Source organism: Oreochromis niloticus, linkage group LG18 (genome assembly GCF_001858045.2).
Source record: "Oreochromis niloticus isolate F11D_XX linkage group LG18, O_niloticus_UMD_NMBU, whole genome shotgun sequence".
In the NCBI taxonomy this organism is placed as follows: Eukaryota; Metazoa; Chordata; class Actinopteri; order Cichliformes; family Cichlidae; genus Oreochromis; species Oreochromis niloticus.
Genome location: NC_031982.2, coordinates 33,739,038 through 33,760,953, shown reverse-complemented (window position 1 = coordinate 33,760,953; position 21,916 = coordinate 33,739,038). Strand labels below are relative to the sequence as shown.

Below are 21,916 nucleotides of genomic sequence, written 5' to 3'. Positions count from 1 at the left end.
CACAGACAGATAGATGAAGGTTAGTGTGACAGTGTTTGTTACAGGTTGACTTTGTTGGCTCCTGATTGGCTGGAAACACTCACCTGAACACAGACAGCACAGAGCAGCAGCTGGGAGGAAAAGCATTTTGTGCAGTGGTGTTTCCTCTGGTGAACCTGGGGAGAAGTGGCGCTCTGATGCAGCTGAGGCCAAACAAGGACGAGCTGTGAGATCAGACGAGGGCCACGTGGTTTCTAACAGGTCCTCAAAGCTCCCATCAGCCCCTGCAGTGGGCAGATTTGACAAATTTAAAAAGCCTTTCGTACAATTTAATTTATTATGTTGTTTTATTATTTTTGCTGTAATATTTTGATCAGTTGTCTGTTGTTGTTTTTTTCAAACCCAGCTAGCGGATAAAGTACTTTGAAACACTTCAGTCTTTCTGTTAAATGTTTGACCTGAAAGTTCTTCTGTTAACACGTTTAAAGGTACCATGTGCAACCCATGAAAATCCTAAAAATGACTGGACAGTGTTGTATACTTTGAGGGCCACGTGATTTCTAACATATCCTTAAAGCTCCCATCAGCCCTTACAGGCCACATACAATTTGATTTATTACTTTTATTTTGAAGCCAAAGCAGCCGATCTTTTGGAAATCCACACTGTGGTTCCAAAATAAAATAAAAGTTATAAAGAGGCCCATCCGTGATGTTATTGCAAAGCCGGAGAGGTAATTGTGCACTTGAGCACACTTTAGTGTATTTGCTAATTATAAGCACCATTTCAAATGGGCTTTCACAGAAGAGGCCTCTGTGTGACTACAGGTGAGGAGACAGAGTTTTTTTAAACTCGCAACACTCACACAGTGTGTACTTATGAGAAAAAATAGTCAGTCTGCGTACAAATATTTACCTGTGAGTGGAAATACTGTGTATGCATCTTTTATTAATCCTGACTGTTGGTACTAATAAAATTAACAAAGGCTCTGTTCTGTGTGTTCAAGTAAACAGTGAAAACAGTGAATAATGTTTTTATAAAGGCCTTTAATAATCGTGTATTGCCCGTTTTTCATTATAATTCAGTGTACAGGGAGTGCAGAATTATTAGGCAAATGAGTATTTTGTCCACATCATCCTCTTCATGCATGTTGTCTTACTCCAAGCTGTATAGGCTCGAAAGCCTACTACCAATTAAGCATATTAGGTGATGTGCATCTCTGTAATGAGAAGGGGTGTGGTCTAATGACATCAACACCCTATATCAGGTGTGCATAATTATTAGGCAACTTCCTTTCCTTTGGCAAAATGGGTCAAAAGAAGGACTTGACAGGCTCAGAAAAGTCAAAAATAGTGAGATATCTTGCAGAGGGATGCAGCAGTCTTAAAATTGCAAAGCTTCTGAAGCGTGATCATCGAACAATCAAGCGTTTCATTCAAAATAGTCAACAGGGTCGCAAGAAGCGTGTGGAAAAACCAAGGCGCAAAATAACTGCCCATGAACTGAGAAAAGTCAAGCGTGCAGCTGCCAAGATGCCACTTGCCACCAGTTTGGCCATATTTCAGAGCTGCAACATCACTGGAGTGCCCAAAAGCACAAGGTGTGCAATACTCAGAGACGTGGCCAAGGTAAGAAAGGCTGAAAGACGACCACCACTGAACAAGACACACAAGCTGAAACGTCAAGACTGGGCCAAGAAATATCTCAAGACTGATTTTTCTAAGGTTTTATGGACTGATGAAATGAGAGTGAGTCTTGATGGGCCAGATGGATGGGCCCGTGGCTGGATTGGTAAAGGGCAGAGAGCTCCAGTCCCACTCAGACGCCAGCAAGGTGGAGGTGGAGTACTGGTTTGGGCTGGTATCATCAAAGATGAGCTTGTGGGGCCTTTTCGGGTTGAGGATGGAGTCAAGCTCAACTCCCAGTCCTACTGCCAGTTTCTGGAAGACACCTTCTTCAAGCAGTGGTACAAGAAGAAGTCTGCATCCTTCAAGAAAAACATGATTTTCATGCAGGACAATGCTCCATCACACGCGTCCAAGTACTCCACAGCGTGGCTGGCAAGAAAGGGTATAAAAGAAGAAAAACTAATGACATGGCCTCCTTGTTCACCTGATCTGAACCCCATTGAGAACCTGTGGTCCATCATCAAATGTGAGATTTACAAGGAGGGAAAACAGTACACCTCTCTGAACAGTGTCTGGGAGGCTGTGGTTGCTGCTGCACGCAATGTTGATGGTGAACAGATCAAAACACTGACAGAATCCATGGATGGCAGGCTTTTGAGTGTCCTTGCAAAGAAAGGTGGCTATATTGGTCGCTGATTTGTTTTTGTTTTGTTTTTGAATGTCAGAAATGTATATTTGTGAATGTGGAGATGTTATATTGGTTTCACTGGTAAAAATAAATAATTGAAATGGGTATATATTTATTTTTTGTTAAGTTGCCTAATAATTATGCACAGTAATAGTCACCTGCACACACAGATATCCCCCTAAAATAGCTAAAACTAAAAACAAACTAAAAACTACTTACAAAAACATTCAGCTGTGATATTAATGAGTTTTTTGGGTTCATTGAGAACATGGTTGTTGTTCAATAATAAAATTATTCCTCAAAAATACAACTTACCTAATAATTCTGCACTCCCTGTATCTTATGTTTATACGCAAATTTACTCTTAAACAGATCAGACTATTTTATTTTTAATAAAAAAAATTAAAATCTTGTTGTGCAGTCTGAATGTTTGGGCTGAAGTTTATTCATTTCCTTTGGTAAAAGCTTTTATCATCTAAAACAATATTTTTATTGGTCCCTTTTAGTTTTGTTAATTCAAAACATAAACAAATACAGCAGGTTATGGGCTTATTTAAAGCTTACTGATAACTTTGTTCGTATTTTAATGTTTTAATTAATAGTTTGGTCAATTTCAGAATTATGTTACATTTGCAAACAGTGTCTTCTTGACTTTGTACCCTGTGAAAATATTAACAACTAAAGATTTTAAAACCTCAGTGTCTCCTTTTTTGCTTTAAACTTAAGTAACGTCTCTGAAGGTGTTGCTGGATTTCCACATTTTGTCTGGCAGTTTGTTTCCCTTCTTTCTTACCACAGTAAATAAAAGTTTGAATAAGGTCTCTGTGGTTTGTTTGAAACAAACATATGATCACAAGTTTTGTGGATTTGAGTTTGCTGCTCGTGCTGAGATTAAAAACGAAAAGAATAAGACCGCCATCATGTGGTTATTCAAAAGAACTAAGTAGTTCAAAATCAAAGGGCATTCCTATGAACAATGAAGCTGAATTATATAATTATATAATGGTGCTCTGTGTTGGTCTTTTTTTTCTTTCTTTTTTTGAGTATTTACAGTCATTAGTAAGGTGACATTTCTTTGCCAAAGCTGGATTTATAGCATTTTAAAAAGATTCAGTCATCTGTGATCAGAACTGTTGAAACCAAAGAAAAAAGATTTGGTCTTGTTCTGTTTTTTTGTACGTAGAGGACTTATTTGTCTTTACTCATATATAAAATTTATTGTCATGTACAAATGTTTTACATAAATAGGAACACTTCTCATTTGACAAAGTTATTTGGCATGTAGAGGATCTCACAGAATTTCAAACATATCTTTGTGTTTTTGTTTGTTTTTTACTGAATGAGATTAATAAATAAATACTGACACAGAAAAATACATTTAGCAGTCTTAAATCCACATCCAATGCCAGGCTGGACAGCAGCAACACAGAAAATGGTGTCAGGTTTCTGTTACGTCTGACAGTAAAAGCAGAAAAACAAAACCATATTCAATCATGCCATGCAATAAAAAAAGAAGCTACTCTCAGCCCTTGCCACAAGGGGTCACCACAGAGTTGGGCACCCATCCTCATACAGTCCCAGGGGGAGTGCCTCTGCTAATTCACAAAAATAAAACTGTTTCTGCAGCATTTTTAAAGCAAAGAATAATTTACTGCCAAAAGATGGTGTGAAAATTTTATTTCAGAGGTTTTTTGGTGTGCAGATGATCACAAAGAGACGCCTTCGCTTTAGTACCAAAATCACACTTTATACAATTAGCATAAGTCAAAATGACCTTTCTCTCACTTTTTGTTGCAGAAGCTACTCAAGCTCTTACATGGCCCACAATCTACTGTGAACTGAAAACAGATGAACCCGTTCAAGGCAAGTTTCACACTGGATATTTTCTGCTGATGTCACACAAAAGCATTCAGACTGGCCCACTTCTTTGAATGTGTGCATGGTACCCCACTCAGGTACGTCTAAGAGATCTTTCATCATACTCTGTGCTAAAGAAGAAGGAAAAAATAAGACTGTACAAGATTGTGGGAGAGAGTAGTAATACGAATATAGTACAATGTAATACTACAAATAGTATTGCAGGCACTACAACAAATTGCAAAGCTTCTGTTTTATTTGCTTTACAAAGGGTGGACGAGTGTTTACACTGGTTCGGGTTGTTTATTTAACAAGAATGGTACCTACTGGACCTCAATATAAAAAATATTAAGTAAACTGCTATTTACATTACAAGCCCCTGGGCAGGTCACATTGATAGATGCAGCACAATTCAATTCAATTCAGCTTTATTGATATAGCATCAACTGACACCAACAGTCACCTCAAGGTGCTGTGTGTTGTGAGGAAAAGACCAGAAGGCAGCACAACAAAATGCACACAGGAAAGACAAATAAAAATATGTCACACTGGCTTAAACAGGATCACAGATCTGGTTTTTCATAAGCCACCTTAAGACGTGCCTTCAAATTGGACATATAGAATTTTTTTTATTATTAGTACGCTATATTAGTATTTGCTTCCCCTCGGTAACAGCAGGTGAACTGTGGTTCACCTGCAAAGCTCTCCCAGTCCCTTCTAGCCGCGTCCCTGGGTCCAATCTCACAGTCACTCTGGTTTAATAGATTCATTTACAGGAGTGCAGCAAGTTCATGCAACCTTATTTAGAAAACAGGGATCTCAGAGCTCCAAAGCTCAACATTATGTTTTTTGTTTGGGGGGTTGAGCTAGACTCTGATATACTTGAGTTGAACATACTTTACAACTCATTTACAATGCAAAGCTCCTTACCTTCCAGAGCTACACTGTAATGCATCATATCTACTGGTGATTTTGTAAACATCTACGATCATTTTAATCATTTGTGCTTAACGTGACACTGAGACATCTTATTTAAGTATTATTAAACATTACAGTTAGCATTCAGAAGATGAACTGTGTTTCTGTCCTTTCAGTGTTCAGAGGGTCCTGTTTTGCTTGGTCACTGCTCCAAAACCATTATGTCATTGTTCCCTGAGTCACCTGCCAGGGAGTCACACCAGGCGGCAGCATCAAGCCTGTGTTGGTTCCCTCTAAAATAGTCCCAAAATAAAGTGCATTTTGATGCATCGCATTTAAGACGCATTGATCACAACTAGCTTAAAATGTGTACAAAGCTTTTAATGTAGCTCTGTGAATTCAGTGTATTAACCGGCGCACAAGGAAACTTAAATCCACATATTTCTAAATGGAGTTCGGCGACGGCCGGTTTCTCTAAACGTCCCAGATCCAGTTACCGCTGGTTACAGCAACGACATTTAAATGGAATGATAAATATTCAATGCGAGCCCTGCTCGGCACCCTGCTAATTATCCCAGATGGCTAACGGCTAAGCTAACCGGTAAACTCGTGTTGTCAGTGTCTTTAATCCAAACTCTGTTGGCTTTGTACCCCAGATCGTGCAAACCACTGGGCACAATAAAAGTCTATAAACAACGTAAGTGAAAACTGTATTTCACTGGATTTGGGGGGGACCAAAACTATACGTTACAAGAAGAAAAGCAAAGCCAGTCAGTCCAAATTGACATGATTCTTCCGAATTGACTTCCTTACACAACACACGTCACTGTGACGCGTTGCATTCTGGTAAATGCAGTTAACCCAGGTTTAAGGTTGTAAATGTACATGACTTAACCAGACATACGCGTTTTACTGTTTGAGTTTCTCGCGTTTCCAGCTAATGTTCGAACAGGGAAAAGATAAAAATGCAGTCATTTTGATACTGGTGCGTAATTGTTTAAACATAGTTAAAGAGAAAAAAACTACAAATCCCAGTAACTGACGTCATTACGTATGTACGTCTAGCAACGGCGAACAGCTAAAGGAAAAAACAGCCGCTTCCGTGTTGTTCTTGTGTTATTTTGTCAAATAACTGTCGTTAGCGGAGTCAAAGCTCGCCTGACAGCCTCGCCGGAGTGTGAATATCATGGTTTTGTGAAGCTGACACACAGCGTCAGCCTTTTTTCAGCCAAAATGTCGCTGCTGCAGAGCTCAAAGAAAAAAGACAAGCGTATTTTGTCTGGTACCTGCCCAGACCCGAAATGTCAGGCGAGGCTTTTCTTTCCTGCCTACGGCTCCGTTAGCATCGAGTGTACCGAGTGTGGTCAGCGCCACGAGCAGAAGAACCTGCTGAACGTTGAGGAAGTCACCGACCCCGATGTCGTGCTTCACAATCTGCTCAGAAACGCCCTGCTCGGCGTCACCGGGGCCCCGAAGAAGGGGACCGAGTTGGTGAAAGTGATGGGGCTTTCCAATTACCACTGCAAGCTGTTGTCGCCCGTGCTCACCAGGTATGGCATGGACAAACAAACCGGCAAAGCCAAGCTTCTGAGGGAGATGAACCAAGGGGAGATGTTTGACTGTTCCATCCTGGGAGACAGAGCTTTTCTCATTGAGCCGGACCATGTTTCCACCATAGGCTATGGCAAAGATAGGTCAGGGAGCCTTATATACCTCCACGACACTCTGGAGGAGGTGAAGAAAGCCAACGGCAACAGAGAGTGTCTCATCCCGGTGCATGTGGACGGAGACGGGCACTGCCTGGTCCACGCCGTGTCCAGAGCTCTGGTGGGGAGAGAACTGTTCTGGCATGCCCTCAGAGAAAACCTCAAACAGAACTTCAAGCAGAATCTGGAACGCTACAAGGCGCTTTTTCAGGACTTTATAGATGCTGCAGAGTGGGAGGACATCATCAACGAGTGCGACCCCCTTTTCATCCCACCAGAAGGCGTACCCCTTGGACTACGCAACATCCACATATTTGGCTTAGCCAACGTCCTCCACCGACCCATAATTCTCCTGGACTCCCTGAGTGGGATGAGGAGCTCCGGGGACTATTCTGCCACCTTCCTGCCTGGACTGGTGCCGGAGGAGCAGTGCAAGGGGAAAGATGGGAAGCTGAACAAACCCATCTGTATTGCCTGGAGCAGCTCCAGCAGGAACCACTACATCCCTCTGGTGGGAATCAAGAACACGGTACTGCCAAAGCTGCCACCCCGTCTGCTGCCAAAGGCCTGGGGCATCCCTCAGGAGCTCATCAAGAAGTACATCAAGTTAGAACCGGATGGGAGCTGCGTGATTGGCGGAGATCGCAGCCTGCAGGATAAATATCTGATGAGGCTGGTTAACGCCATGGAGGAGGTATTCATGGAGAAGCACAGCATCCACCCGTCGCTGGTGGCTGACGTGCACCAGTATGTCTACAGGAGGACTGGCGTGATTGGCATCCAGCCAGAGGAGGTCACAGAGGCAGCAAAGAAGTCAGTGATGGAAAATCGGTTGCATCGCTGCCTGATCTGTGGCGCCCTTTCTGAGCTCCACATCCCACCGGAGTGGCTGATTCCCGGCGGTAAGCTCTACAACTTAGCCAAATCCACACACGGCCAGCTGCGGCCGGATAAGAACTACAGTTTCCCCCTCAACAACGTGGTCTGCTCTTACGACCCCCAGAGGGACGTCCTCCTCCCAGACTACAAACTGAGCTCCCTCAATACCTGCAACTGGTGTCACGGCACGTCAGTCCGCCACATCCATGGAAACGGCTCGGTGGTTTATTTGGATGGGGACAGAACCAACACCCGCTCCCAAGGAGGGAAGTGTGGGTGTGGCTTCAAACACTACTGGGAGGGGAAGGAGTATGACAACCTCCCCGAGGCCTTCCCCATCACGCTGGAGTGGGGGGGTCGGGTGGTGCGAGAGACAGTGTACTGGTTCCAGTATGAGACTGACCCGTCGTTGAACAGCAACGTGTACGACGTGGCCATGAAGCTCGTCACAAAGCACTTCCCGGGTGAGTTCGGCAGCGAGATCCTGGTGCAGAAAGTGGTCAACACTATCCTCCATCACACGGCCAAGAAGAACCCAGACGAATACAACCCCGTGTCCATCGACGGGGCTCATGTCCAGCGCCTCACTGATGCCACCGAGGCTCAGCAGCCGGCGGACCCCCAGCCGCCCACGAAGATCATCCTGACGGGACAGAAAGCAAAGACGCTGCACAAGGAGGAGCTAACAATGAGCCGAGCAGAGCGCAGCATCCAACAGAGCATCAGCGAGCAGGCCTTCGTCACCCAGAAGCGTCGGACTGACAAACTGAAGCAGGAGCAGAAAGGCCAGGGCCGGACTTCTTCACCCGGAGGCTCTCCGGAAACCTCCTCCTCTTCGGCTCCAGCCACACCCACCAAGTCCTCCTCCCCATCTTCATCCAATAAGGAGAAAAAGATTCGTGTGACTACGAGTGACGGCAGACAGGCCATGCTGACTCTGCAGGCCCACACGACTTTCTCTGAGCTCCAGAGGAGCATCAGCAACCAGTTCAGCGTGCCGCCGGCGCAGCAATGCATCCGCTACGGTTTCCCACCTAAAGAGTTGGTCCCACCAAAGGATGGTGAGGAAAACGAGCCAGTGGCGCTGCAGCATGGTGACAGGGTGACTGTGGAGATCCTGAAAGGCCCAGAGGACAAGAGCCCTGCAGCCTCCATCCCCCGAGCCTCCAGCTCGCACTCCGCCCTGCATTCAGTGAAGAGCGAGGACGCCGTGACGCCCGGAAGAATGAGCAGCCGGGAACTCCAGGACAGCATCGACCTTGAGATGTCCTCCCTCTGTCTCCTAGCAACGTTAATGGGTAAGGTCACATGTAAGGTACCAAGTAAATTAGTGAGTGAAGCAAAGTAATGTATTATCACAACAACCTGTGCCACAAGACTGAATAGTGTAAGTTTAGGATATTTCAGAGAATCAGATCCATCCTGATATAAAGCAGAGTACAAGATCTTTGATCGCACAGCTTACCTGTACCGTACGGCCTTCTGAAGTGAAACTGGCTGCACTTGAAAACAAGCTGTGTCACTTTGAGATGTCACTAGAGGAAAGTTATCGTTCTGTAGCTGCAGCTTCTTTTCAGGTTAAAGATGCTCTGTATCCTCCATTCTTTGCTGGTGTGTGGATTCAAATATCATAGCCGAGACACTAATTACGTTCTTTGAAATCAGTGATTGTCTCCGTTTTCTGCAGATAGTGGGCCTGTCTTGAAATCGTCTGCTTTATCAAGTGAAATCCGTGCTGGATTAAATTTTGCAAAGGGCCAGATTTGGTCCTCAGGCTTTGATTTTGTCACATGTGATCTAAGATATAAAAGCTTGTTGATCCGATTGAAGGCTGCCAAGAGAAAACTATTTTTCTCCTGTGTTGTTCTGCACTTGAGGAGCTAAAACCCTTTGTCCTGAAGAAAGAAACTGAAACTCACTGTGCAAACGCTGCACCGCTCGTCAGGTTTAGCCGAGCCAAGTGACTGCTGCTGCTTTCTTATGTTAACAATTAACTTCTTAGTTTGATTTTAGAAACATTATTATCTACAATAAAGCTGAAGGAAAACACCCTCTTTTTCCTATGCTTGCATAGGAAAACAGGTATTTCGGTTATAATAACCTGAATCAGTCATTTGGCTTTCTCTTGGGTCTGCTGTTACTTTTTACTGTACAGGGTTAATCTGTGACTCACCAGTGAGTTTCTGTTATTTACAGGTAAATATACAAAGCAGCACAAAGGTTCAACTAGACTTAATAAAAGCAGGATAAAATATAACCATCATGGTTTTATTTATGGACAGGATATGTCCTGGCTTCTGGGGGTGAAAATATCCATGACTGTAGTTAAGGCAAAGAATGTGTCGATTGACTTTAAGTCTTTATTTTTGGCCATTTTATTAGAAAAAATGTCTTCAACCTTGAGTAAAATTAAACCTGACGTATGTTTTAATATCTTCTTTCTTGGTGATTTTCCTTGGGTTAGAAGGCCATCTTCGATTGGTGCCATATTTTATTTTTTTTTAGTATATGCAGAAAAAGCCTGGTATGGAAAAAATGACATTTCCTCAAATGTGACAGATGTGCTGGTGCTTCAGTTTGCTTGAAAGCTCAACTTTTGATCATTAATCATTCAAAGATAATGATTGAACTCATTCTACTGTCTGCCCTTTCATTAATTTCACCTCTCGTTTATATTTTCATTAAAATCAGCATCTATATATTCGATGTTTGTTCACAGGTTGAGCTCCTGACGATACAAAACAAAATCATTAACGACCTGATCTCACTGTGCTGGAGCTGACGGTGTGTTTATAGAGAGTACTGTCATGTTAATATCACACAGCAGTTTATTTTATTGATTAATAATCGATCAGGATGATCATGATTTCTACAGTAAACATCTAAAGTCTCCTGTTCCAGTTTCTCCAGCATGGGGACGTCTTTGTTTTCTGTGTTTACTCATGTTATTGAATGTGATGTGATGATAATGGATCATCATGGGTTCTTACACTGATGCTGCTGCTTGCTTAAGACTGCACAGTAAGCTGAAGTGTGTTTGTGTCTGTGTGTGTGAATATAGAGAACAACTCCAGGTGTGCAGCGCACATGCCTGCTGGTTTCTGATTGGCTGGAGCAGGCAGGTGATCAAAAAACTGCCATTTGCTCTCAGCAGCTGATTGAGCTCCCAGGTTTCTGATCAGCTGCCATGAGCAAACAAAAGACTTGTTTTTGTGTGTGAGTTTGAGAATCTGCTGACTCGGGCATCTCGAGCTCTCCCCGTCTCACCTGCCAATCAGGTCAAAGGTCACAACTGCATTAGGATAAACAGATCGGGCCGTGTGACACACACACAGCATCTGTCGATATTCAGGAAGGTTTCGGCTGCGCTCCGAGTGCTCCGCAGGCCTGACGCTGCACTTCCTGTCAGCTCCGAGCTCGTGTTCAATAATCCCCCGCCCGGCCCCGGCCAGGATAAAACAAAGCATCCGCTCACCAGACAGTGTCTCCAACCCAGAGCTCAGAGTTCACACAGCCGAATGTGTGTGCTCATCACTGAGTGTAGCAGACCTGTAGCTGAATATGTGCGACGTGTTGTACATGTAAACACACAAACAAAAGGAAATGCACCGTCACGCACTTTAAAATGGACTCAGTGCATCAGGGAGCGCCGTGTGGAAGTCCCTGTTTTACTGACAGGATATTTGAGGCTAAATAAACACCTGAATATGTTTTTATCACCTTTATTTATTGACAGTGGTGTGTTTTATAGACCAACTAAAAATTGACCTTAAACCAGATTTTATTTCATTTTACGCTTAAGTTTTCTTTTTAGTTTAGTCCCCAGAAATGAGTTTGCTCGTTTCACTTTCAGTTTTTATTGGTTGGAAATGATGACTTTCAGTTTAGTTTTCTTGAGTTTTGGTGGTAGTTTTAGTTGTGTTCTTATATATTTGGAGGCTTTGTCAGGTGCAAAATTTTAAAAGTTAACACACTTCATACACATTCATGTCTCAGACTCATTAAACAGATGTAGCAAATGTTCCTCAGGCTGGTTGTGTTGAAAAATAAAGTAAAAAAATATTGTTTGCAGTAGCTTTAATGCAAAGTCTAGTTTTTATTTTTACTTTAGCCAATTTATTCTTGGTTCACTTTAAAAAATTTGCCTGAAACTAATCAAGTCATTAATTAACCATTTTAGGTTTTCTCAGCAGAAAAACCCACATAGACACATTCCACTAGACTGGATTTAGGAATTAATGGAGACAATGATCGGTGACAGACTAGACATTTAATAATTGGCTTATCTGACTTTTATTGTAATTTAAAAAAGGGCTTATGTCTCAGATGAGATAGATACTTTTAATCAAAACAGGAGAGTAAAAGTAGTTTGATATTTTCTGTCCAAGCTGTTCAGACTGAATATGAAGCAGCTAAAGGACAATGAAATTTATTAGTAAATGTAGATAAAATGTAGAATATAAAAATGTGAACGTTCCTACAAAGTAGCAGCAGCATGAGTAGCAGTGCAAGGTTAAAACGAGGGGGAATCGCTAGCCTGGCTTTATTCAGGTACCATCAGCATTAAAGCTGTAGTTGTTGTAAAGTTGTATCTGGTGTGAGCTTCACCAAGTGTAAAACCAAACATACTGGAACCACAGAGGTTTCGTATCTATAAATGACTGACGATAGCTGCTGCATGTAGCTTCATATTTATCATGTAGAAATAAATGTGATGTCACACCTTTATCAAGAAACTTTTCGTAGGTTTGTCCACCACTGCTTTCGGTTTTAAATATATTTTTTACATATCAGCGGCTTCACTGTAAGCCAAACAATGGAGAGGTCAAAGAAGAACAAACTGTATTTCCACTCTTGTGTCTTACATTCAAATTTGTGGTTTCGGTCTCTGTGTTTATTTTTGTGCTGCTCTGACCGCTCACGTTCCTGCCAAAGCTGTGACCTCTGCACTTAACACTGACACTGAGGACTTCTGTGGTCCTACATTGTGCTGCTACAGCCTGTAGGAGCTGCCCTGTGTAGCGTCCTGGTCACGCAGACACATATCAACCTTGTGTTGTGTTTAGAACCTCGTCTCATTCGTTGGATCCTTTTTAAAATGTTTGTCTTTGTTCAGGTGAGGATGTTTGGTCGTACGCAAAGAAGCTGCCACACTTATTCCAGCAGGGCGGCGTCTTCTACAACATCGTTAAGAAAGACATGGGTAAGTTTGCTTCACTCGTGCAGCGTGCACTTACGCTGAGACTGATCTGAGTCCTGCCTTTAATCCCTGTAGGCTCTGTGTCACAGAGCAGATGCTGCAGTTTGCATTTATACCTGTGCATTTGTGTCTGCATCACTGTGAACCGGAGCTTATCATATGTGAGCTACTTTTTTAAAGGCTTTTTTGCTAACTGTTAGACAGATTTTAAACATGTGCAGAAGTGTAGCACGTGGCTGATCAGGTGACACCTGAGAGCATCATTGCTCCATAAACCGAAGCAGAAAAGTTCAGTGAATAAAATTCACCAGGCTGCAGGAAATGAAATGCACAATGCTCAAAGTTTCTTCCCAGACCTGATGATTAATGCGCTCTCCCAGTGGTCCACATTTTCGGCCATATTCCGGGTTCCCAGCACACGCCTTACAGGAACTCCCTCCCAGAGAAGAAAACGGGGTCTGTTGTAAACATGTGGAGAGGATTTTGATTAGATGATAGTGTCCAGAGTTTTGGTAAATAAAGGAACGTGGAGTGGCTCGCTGATGTGTGCTGAGCTCTGGTGCTCTGCAGCACAGAGGAATACATGTCAGATTTTACAGTCAGATTAAGTTTGATTACATTTAAATTTAGATTCAGTTTGTTTTGTCTTTTCATGGGATTGAAGTATATCGATTTTTGTCGCATGCACATGACTCTTCAGACATCTCTGAAAGCAGATTGGTGTGATTAAAGGATCAGTTTGTTTATATCTATCATATTCTTTATTGTAAGTTATTGCAAACCCAAAAACTAATAACACAGGATCCTTTATGGTGACTTCTTATTTCCTGTTATCAGATTGTCAGACTGTTGCTGTGTTTCTATCTGATGCTCTGGAGCAAACTGGAGCATAAATGAAAGCAAACCCAAGAGCCTTTGTCGCTATATTTGGTACATCCCACCTGAGGGAGGGAGAACAGCTGTGTTATTAAAGTTGACCTATTGTGCTTTTGTTTGTTTACCTGTCAGAGGTATATTGTTACAATGGTGGATGGTCGAGTCAGCCACAAACTGACTGTGAGCCAAACGCTCCGACTGCAGAGTTCTCCAAACACTGTTTTTCTGCTCTTGGATCTGTGTGATGGCGCTAATATGGTCATTTGAATCTTTGCAAGTGTTTCAGAGCCTGTAACCAAAAACATGAGCTAAGTTTGATAATAGGACAGCTTAAAGAAAAACAAAATTACAAATTAAATCTAAAACAATACTTCCAATGTTTGACAACCCTCACATGCTCTACTCCGACTGCACTTACACACAGTTTCACAACATTACAGCTGCTGAAATGTTTGTGAACTTTGGCTATACACATGCATCAATGCAACAACACTATTCACAGATATGTTTCCTGTTTCCACTTGATTGGCTCTTTGGGGGAAGGGAGGAGGACACTGGTCATCTGTAGTATTTGAGAAGTCTCCCATAAATTGCTGGTCAGGTTTTTTTTCTATATAAATTGTGTCTGACTGTGAGAACAGAAGTTTCTTACCTATTGATTAAAACCTTTTCTTGTGAGGGGCAGCCAATCAGAGTTGGCAGAGCTGAAGGCTTGTTTCAGACCAAGGCCCAGGATGAGATTAATAAGGATTATTTTAGACTGGGAATCATGTCAAGCTACTCCAGTAAAGCTGGGAATGATGTCTCTCTCTCTCTCTTTCAGGCCTGATGGACGGGAAGCACTGCACACTGCCTCACCTCACAGGGAAAACCTTTGTTTATAACGCAGCAGAGGAGCGTTTAGAGCTCTGCGTGGACGCTGCCGGTCACTTCCCTGTTGGGCCTGATGTGGAAGAACTGGTGAAGGAGGCGCTGGTGCAGCTACGCTCTGAGGCGTCCAGTAGGGGCAGCAGAGAGGGCAGTCCCTCCCATGGCGTGCTGCGGCTGGGCAGCGGCGGTGTTGTTCGTAAAAAGGAGCAGCTGCAGAGTGTCACAGCCTTTCAGGGTAAAGGCCACTCTCTGGGCAGTGCCGGAGGCTCCTCACCACCAGAACACCGCCCTATCACACGACAGCACAGCAGCGGCGTGGACCTGAGTGCCAGCGTGTCCCGTGGACCCCCAGACCTGTCGGACATCCCTGAAGACACCACCAGGGAGCTGGTCCGCATGGCTCCGGGCTTCGTCACCATGAAGGACGGCCGTGGACTCGACCCCAGCCTGATGGAGCAGCAGCGAAGGAAGCTGCAGGAAATGGTGTCCTCCATCCAGGCCTCCATGGAGCGGCACCTGAAAGAGCAGCAGAGCACTGCCTCCGCCTCCGGAGGTAGGGCTGCCCAGGAGCCAACGACCGGGAGCCAGGCAGGAGAGGACCGGTCGGTGTCTACAGCCGACCACAAACCGCCAGCTGCAGCGGGGACGACGGCAGCCAGCAAACCTGACCAGAAGGTGGAGGAACTGGAGGAGATGGACAGCCAGGACGCCGGGCAGAGTAACGCCACCGAACCCATGGATCACTCCTGATCATGCCTGAGCCCCAGCACCGCCCCACCCCCGCACCCGCCTGACCGGCATCTGTGGGTCATAACACCTCAGGTCGGATCCTCAAGCTTTGGTCTTCATCGTGTTGCGTTGTCTTTACTGCATGACTAAGAGCGGGCCGACCGTCCTCGCCGCTGCGAACTGCAGGTGGGACAGCCGTCGATGAAGCGATATATTGTGACACGCTGTCAGCGATATATCATCGATTCACCCATTTCACAGATCTGTTGCAGAAGCCGTTGCCGTGTGTGTGTACACTGTATCCACTTTAGCTCATCTGTCAGCACCACTCTATGAAAATTTAACATATTAATTAATTAATAAATACAACAATGTGATCCCCACATTAATCCAGAATAAGTTTTTCTCTTCAGTTGATGATGTATCGTGAACAACTGTCTCACAGTATATCGCAGAATCGTCCGTAAGGTGACAGGATTCTGTCGTTAGGCCTGTGGTTCCCACCTGCAGACGTCTAATCCTCTCGATGTGAACATGTACCGATCTCCGAGGAGGAAAATCCGGTGAGACGCATTCCTGTAGATAGAAGAAGAAGTCTTAATCTGCCGCCAGGAAGGAGAGTTGCTGGCCGCCACCAGTGTCGTGTCCTGCAAACATGCTTCGGTCAAAGTGCACGCTCTGAAAAGTGCACCGGCCTCCGTACGCATCAACACAGAATCTGCTTTCCACCATCCGTTTGTCTGTCTGAGATCCGCAGGGAGAACTCTGATCTGTGATTGTTTGATTCCTCCTTGATGACATTTTATTTTTATTTTACCTTTTTGCCCCTCTAACCATCACCAGTTTAATGGTTTATATTCTAGAAAAATCAGAATGAAGGTCCTCACAACCTCCAGGCAGAAAACTAACTGCAGTTTCTATTTGTTGTATCTGAAAATTTACAGCGCGCTCTCATCTCCACGTGTGACATATTGCAGTTTTGTGTGATGCCACCTGCGCCTCAACATCAGTAATAAGGCATCTGTTGATATCTGTGCCTTGATGGCTGTAGCAGTATTGAACATGTACTGTGAGAGACCTACAAAGTCCACATAAGCAGGTTTGTTGGTAGAATTTGTTCAGTGGTCCAAATCCCGTTTGGACCGTTGTGTTTTGCACTTTCAGTTTTTTGTTCTGTTTTGCTTGTTTTTTACTTGACATTTCATTTGCTTTTTAGGTTAATTATATGGAAAAGATGGCCTTGTTGTATTTGTGCTCTTGTTATGGCTTTTTTTAGCATGAAATGACTGTAACCATATTTAAATGAGAAGCTGAATTGCTCAGTTACCACCTAACAGTAGTTAGGTTGAGCAGAAAGCTGCATCCATAAGCTGCACACGGGCACAGATGTCTGGTAATTACTGCCAATCAACAGACGAATAAAATACTGGAACGGTCTCTTAGATGGTTTGGGCAGCTCGGCACAATTTTAAACATCATTAAAAAATTCCCCAAAATGCTCCAACAGCACAAACACAGTCCAGAGGTCCAGTTCAGTGACTCTGATTAGCTGAGGTAAAGCCTAACAGCTAACAGCTACACCTGCCTGTGTCACCACCCACCTGTCAGGGGCCACGCCCCCAATAATGCAAACTTTAAGCTTTATCAGGATCCAAATGAATAAGTTACATACAATTAACATTGTTTACAGTTCATCAAATTTTTAATATTTTAACTTGGGAGTCTGTAAAGGCTAAGCTCGAGTGGCCATTAGCTTCATTATCTTTAGGCCTGGATGTTTCTGGTTGGTTGGGCTTCTTAAAAGATCTTAGTTTGGGTTCCTGTGTATCCCACTTCACCGTCAGTGGACACCTCGTGTGTAAATGTGGGTTTGACAAAAAGTGTTACGTGTTTAAAAACAAGAACTACTTTATTTATCACATATTTGTTCCAGCTGTATTTTTTTTCACCTTATGTATCCCGGGTTAAATATTTTAAATTTTTAACCCCTAAATAGAAGTTTCATCTAATCTCCAAACACTGGTGCAGATTCATGAGGATCTGTGTAAATGTAGCAATAAAATGCCAAAGATGTGTTGGAGATGCACATTTAGTCAACAAGAAGCACTTATGATTTTTAACTATAAAATTCCCAAGACCGCCTCGACGTGATGTGTTTGAACATAAATGTTACAATCCACTCTGCTCTGGATGTCGACTATTTTGTGTTTGTTATTAAAACTCTTAAAATCAGTACCTGAAAAAACTTTTGTGTGAGGTTTAGAGGGACGTAAATATCATGAAGCAAATATCTGGTGCTTTAGAAGCAAAAGATGAAATGCCTTGAGATGTGAGCATGAATATGAACTTGAGCGCACTGCAACAAAGAGAAATTGTATTTTTTGCCTGCAGGTGGTGCCATGTTGAATGTGCAGCAGTTATTAACTTCCTGGAGGTCGATGCTTCTCCTCGGTTCACCTGAAAACACTGTAAAATAACTCTGCACTGGACTGTTATCTTATGCTCAACAACTACCTTTCCCATGAGTCTTAGCCACAGGAGCACGGTTAAAGTATTATGGGAGTCGATGTCAGCGAAATCAAAAAACCTTTAGCCTCTAGAATTTTTAGAAAATCCAAAATGAGCTTAATGAGCTGCGAAGCTTTGTGCAGGTTAAAGCAAACGGCTCCTCCTTGTGGAGATATTCTCAAAATAAATTTGTGAACAAGTTGATCTTCACATCCCAATAGTAAAACGTGTGCTCATCAGCTGATCAGGTTACTTCATAAAAGGCCCAAATATCAAAGTAAAAAACCTAAAGCTCCATTCAGGTGGGATTCATGTGTCAGTGGTGCTTTGGTGTGGCCTCAGGAGGCTTCTTCTCCTCCTTCGCTCTGAAGATGAACCTTCTGCTCCTTCCTAACTTTCTGTTACTTCAAGGTTAGGTTCTCGCTTCATTTTTTTCTCTTTTCAAAAGCGGAACGCAGCCAAAGAGTTTAAATTCTTGTGATTGATCTAATTTTTGGTAGGAGGAAGTCCTCAGTGGGCCTCTGTGCTTCTGTCCCTATGCAAACATCCTAACTGAACTTCCAGGTCTAAACACTACCAACACATTTCAGCTGAACCTTCCAGAGTCACCACCAGGTGGCCCTGCTGTCAGTGAAGGCGTCTCATAGAGATGCACTGATTGTGGAAATCATTTAAAAAGTAAAATGTCATTGTTTTTAAAAAATTATTCCAGCTTTTGGGAATCATATATTACAGTTTTTCACTCTCTGAATGAGAAAGAATTCACTTGTACAAATTAAGGAGGATCGATAGGAAACAAAGTGACCGTCAGCGAGCCGATCATCAGCTAGTTTTTATGTTCACAGTAAATCAGTGCATCTCTCATCTGTAAGACCGAATCACAAACTGGAACTGAGAGATTTAATTAAATCTTCCCTCAGTTTGGCGACAGCAGATTAGAGAAGAGTTTGTTATTTTCACTTCCCCGAGGCTTTAACTGCTCCTTTATTCCTGTAACGCTGCAGGGAGAAAAAGCATCTTTAGAAGCGTCAAATCAGTTTTTATGCATTTTATTTGCTACGTCTGGAACACCAGGCAGGTTAGAGTCGCAGCATGTTCCCTCAGCATGTGACTCTTCTCATTTTAAATGTTACTTTCACACTGTTGCCCACATGTTTGCTCGTTCTATATGAATCATCAAGAAGCTGCTGTTTTTGTCAGAATTACCTGAAAGACAAATCCTCAGAGACGTTCAGCCCGACACTAAATGTCCAAAAGTATCATCATCGCTGACCTGTTCCTTGTTTTCTGGCCACGCCCACTTCAGAAGCCAATTTTTATCAGTTGGTGTCAAAAAGAATAAAGCTGGATTTCTATTAAAGCATAATCTCATTGAGCTTATTTTCTTTCTGTTCTTCCCCTGGACCTCCACGCTCCGCCTGCAGTGACTCCATTAATGAGGCCCAGCGCTCCTCACAGTTTGAAAACCACTAAATGAAATCATTATTACATAAAGCTCTTTATGCAGCTGCTGCTTGGATTTAATGTTGAATAAGCTCACAGAAGCAGGATCACAGGTTCCTGATGAAGATCATTTTGGACATTTTTAAATGTTTTCATTGTTCACACAGAGCGCTTGGTTTTACTGAAAATGGACGTCTTAGTTGTGAATCACTAGCTGCTATTGTCAACTATACATGCAGATCTTAGTTTTAGTTCATGAGGAACTCGTTCAGAGCTGTTCACACACTGCAGAAAGAGTTTTACAACTCTAAGTTGGCCTCCAGACTTCTGGTTTTTACTTTCAGTCAGTGTCTGCTCTTCCTGCTGCAGAGGAAACTTTTCCCTCTTTCAGCATGAAACAGTGAAACAGATCCAGATGTTAGAGCTCACTCTTCAGCATCTGGCAGGCAGGCTGAAGCCAGAGGAGCACGTTAATGCAAATGCTGCCACTGTCACATATGGACAGGCTTTATAAGGGAGGCATCACATGTATGTTTCTTCAGTGTTTGATGTTCAGAGGTGGGTTTTGCCTTTTTGTTGTTGTTTTTTGCTGGCATCGTTATAGTAACAAACCTAGTCACTCAGCTAGCTAACAGAGCTAACTAACAAGGTTAGCTGTGGCAAGGTTTGTGCAGCTCAGCACCAAAACAAGAAGTTCAAGATCATCTGTGGGCTCTTAGGTATGAACAAACATCTGCCACACACTCGAGGTGTTTTCATAACCTGTGTACAGCTTTGATCTTCATCAGAGGTTCAGTCTTTTCTTGGTTCGTAGTAGTACTGAATTATTTGTAAAATCACGATGTGATTGGCTGGAGATTTGTTTAAAAATTAGGACTTTTATTCAGAGGCGCTGCTGCCTGAAATCCTGATGTCAGTTTTCAGGTTCATCTTCACTGTTTGACGGGAAGACCACGTTCAGTATGAACTCTAAACTGTTGCATCTGCAGCACAGAGCTAGTGTTTGGCTCTTTTCTTTTAAATATTGTGTTTTCTAACAGGAACATTGGTGTGTATAGTGTACAGTATTTTGGTGTTTGTGTACTTTTAATTTGCATGTTGATTTTTGGGGGACTTTTTGAGAAAAACAGCAGCTTCTTTTCATGATTCATCAAATCAGAGTTTCAAACATCGATCTGACTTTTACAGAAACAAACTGGGTCATTTATGCTCACAGTCTGATTCGATGCTTTTGTAGAAATATGCAGATGTTTTTCGTTGTGTTCTGGAGGCAAACTTTGTGTTTTTGCTGAACTGTTCAGATTGATATCCCTGTCACGCCTGAGCGGCTGGTTAGCTTAGCATTAGCAAAGGAGATGGCTCTGAACTCTAAATCTCACTGACGCGTTTGTTAAATCCGTGTGAAGTGTAAAACACGACACCTGCGAGTGGCACCGATCTCTGCTCCATCACAAACATGGGAGGCAGTTTCCGCTCATGCGTTTTTGCCAACACAGATGTTTCTCCACCTCTCCATGTTGCTTTTGTAATGAATCATCGGGCCTTAAACTGTGCATAAAATGTTTTACACTTACGTTCTTTTGCTTTAACCTGCGTCTCTTTTATCTCGACTGTTTCTAATTTGAACTCGAGTCTTTATATTTTCACTTTTTTGGCCTTTTTGTTTTCTGGTTTGGCAAAAAAAAAAAAAAAAAAAGTATGTTTCAGAATTACGGTCCTTCTGTTTTTGCCGTTAAGATGAACAAATGTAAGGCTTAGCACTTTGAGGAAAACAGGAATGTTAGCATAGCATGCCCGTATTAGCCGAATCATCATCATCATCAGTCAGAGAGGAAGCAGGTCGGCAGCACGACTCAGGAGCAGGAGAGTTTGCTCAGATCAGACGACACTGCTGTAACAGACTTGAAGTTTTTCTTTGTGACTGCTGTACTAATGACATGAATTGTAACCCACCTGTATAATAGTATATATTGTAGTATATTTGGATCTGTACAGAAACACAGATTGTTCAGTTCCTGCAGTAATGATTTCTTTTGTTAACTTCTCTCTGGTTTGCTAATAAAATATTGATGATACACGGCTTCGACATCGCTGTTTGCATGCGTGATAAATTTCCAACCCCGACAATAAAATCACTTCCTTCACATGTTTCCGTATTTTGTCGTCACTCACAGATTTTTCTGTTTGTCTGTTTAATAAAAGGTGTTTGTTTATGGTACAGATATCATTTTTATCTGTTGTCCAGTCAACATAAAACAGTTTGTAGAAAAAAGTAAGAGGAGAGCAGGCAAAACTGTTTTAGAGCCTCAAAGATGTCAAACAGCATCTCTTTTATCTTATGTCTTTTTGTTAATTAAACTTTTATGATTATGATGAAAACACCTTTAACATTTCTTTCAGTCACTCAAAGACGGTTCACGGTCAGGGGTGTCAAACACATGGCCAGAAACAACAAATGAAACGATCCAGTCACACCTCTGGAAAAATTTGGAAAGTGTTAACAGTGACATCACTAATATCTCCAGTCCACTGCTGAGGAGACACTAACAGGAAGGAAAATGTACAAAGAGTGAAAGTATTTCTAGATCTGAATAAATTAAAGTTGTTTAGTTCCAAAAGCTCCACATGTGAAGGCTT

General features: G+C 42.8%; 2 protein-coding genes across 2 annotated transcripts in view; one reads left to right on the top strand and one right to left on the bottom strand.

Annotated features, from left to right (window-relative positions):
- Positions 1 to 6,396, bottom strand: part of LOC100700307 (immunoglobulin lambda-1 light chain) — a 29,228-nt gene extending 22,832 nt beyond the window's left edge. The window contains exons 1-2 of the mRNA XM_005457638.4: positions 4,845 to 6,396; positions 84 to 263 (exon numbers count right to left, since the gene is read on the bottom strand). Of these exons, the coding sequence (XP_005457695.2) occupies positions 84 to 263; positions 4,845 to 4,920 (256 nt within the window). The 5' untranslated portion in view covers positions 4,921 to 6,396. The remainder of the gene's footprint in view (positions 1 to 83; positions 264 to 4,844) is intronic.
- Positions 6,131 to 21,423, top strand: vcpip1 (valosin containing protein (p97)/p47 complex interacting protein 1). The gene is made up of 3 exons (XM_003452780.5): positions 6,131 to 8,951; positions 12,770 to 12,856; positions 14,553 to 21,423. The coding sequence occupies exons 1-3, from the start codon at positions 6,302 to 6,304 to the stop codon at positions 15,347 to 15,349; spliced, it is 3,534 nt and encodes a 1,177-aa protein (XP_003452828.1). The 5' UTR covers positions 6,131 to 6,301; the 3' UTR covers positions 15,350 to 21,423.
- Positions 21,424 to 21,916: the final 493 nt, after the last annotated feature.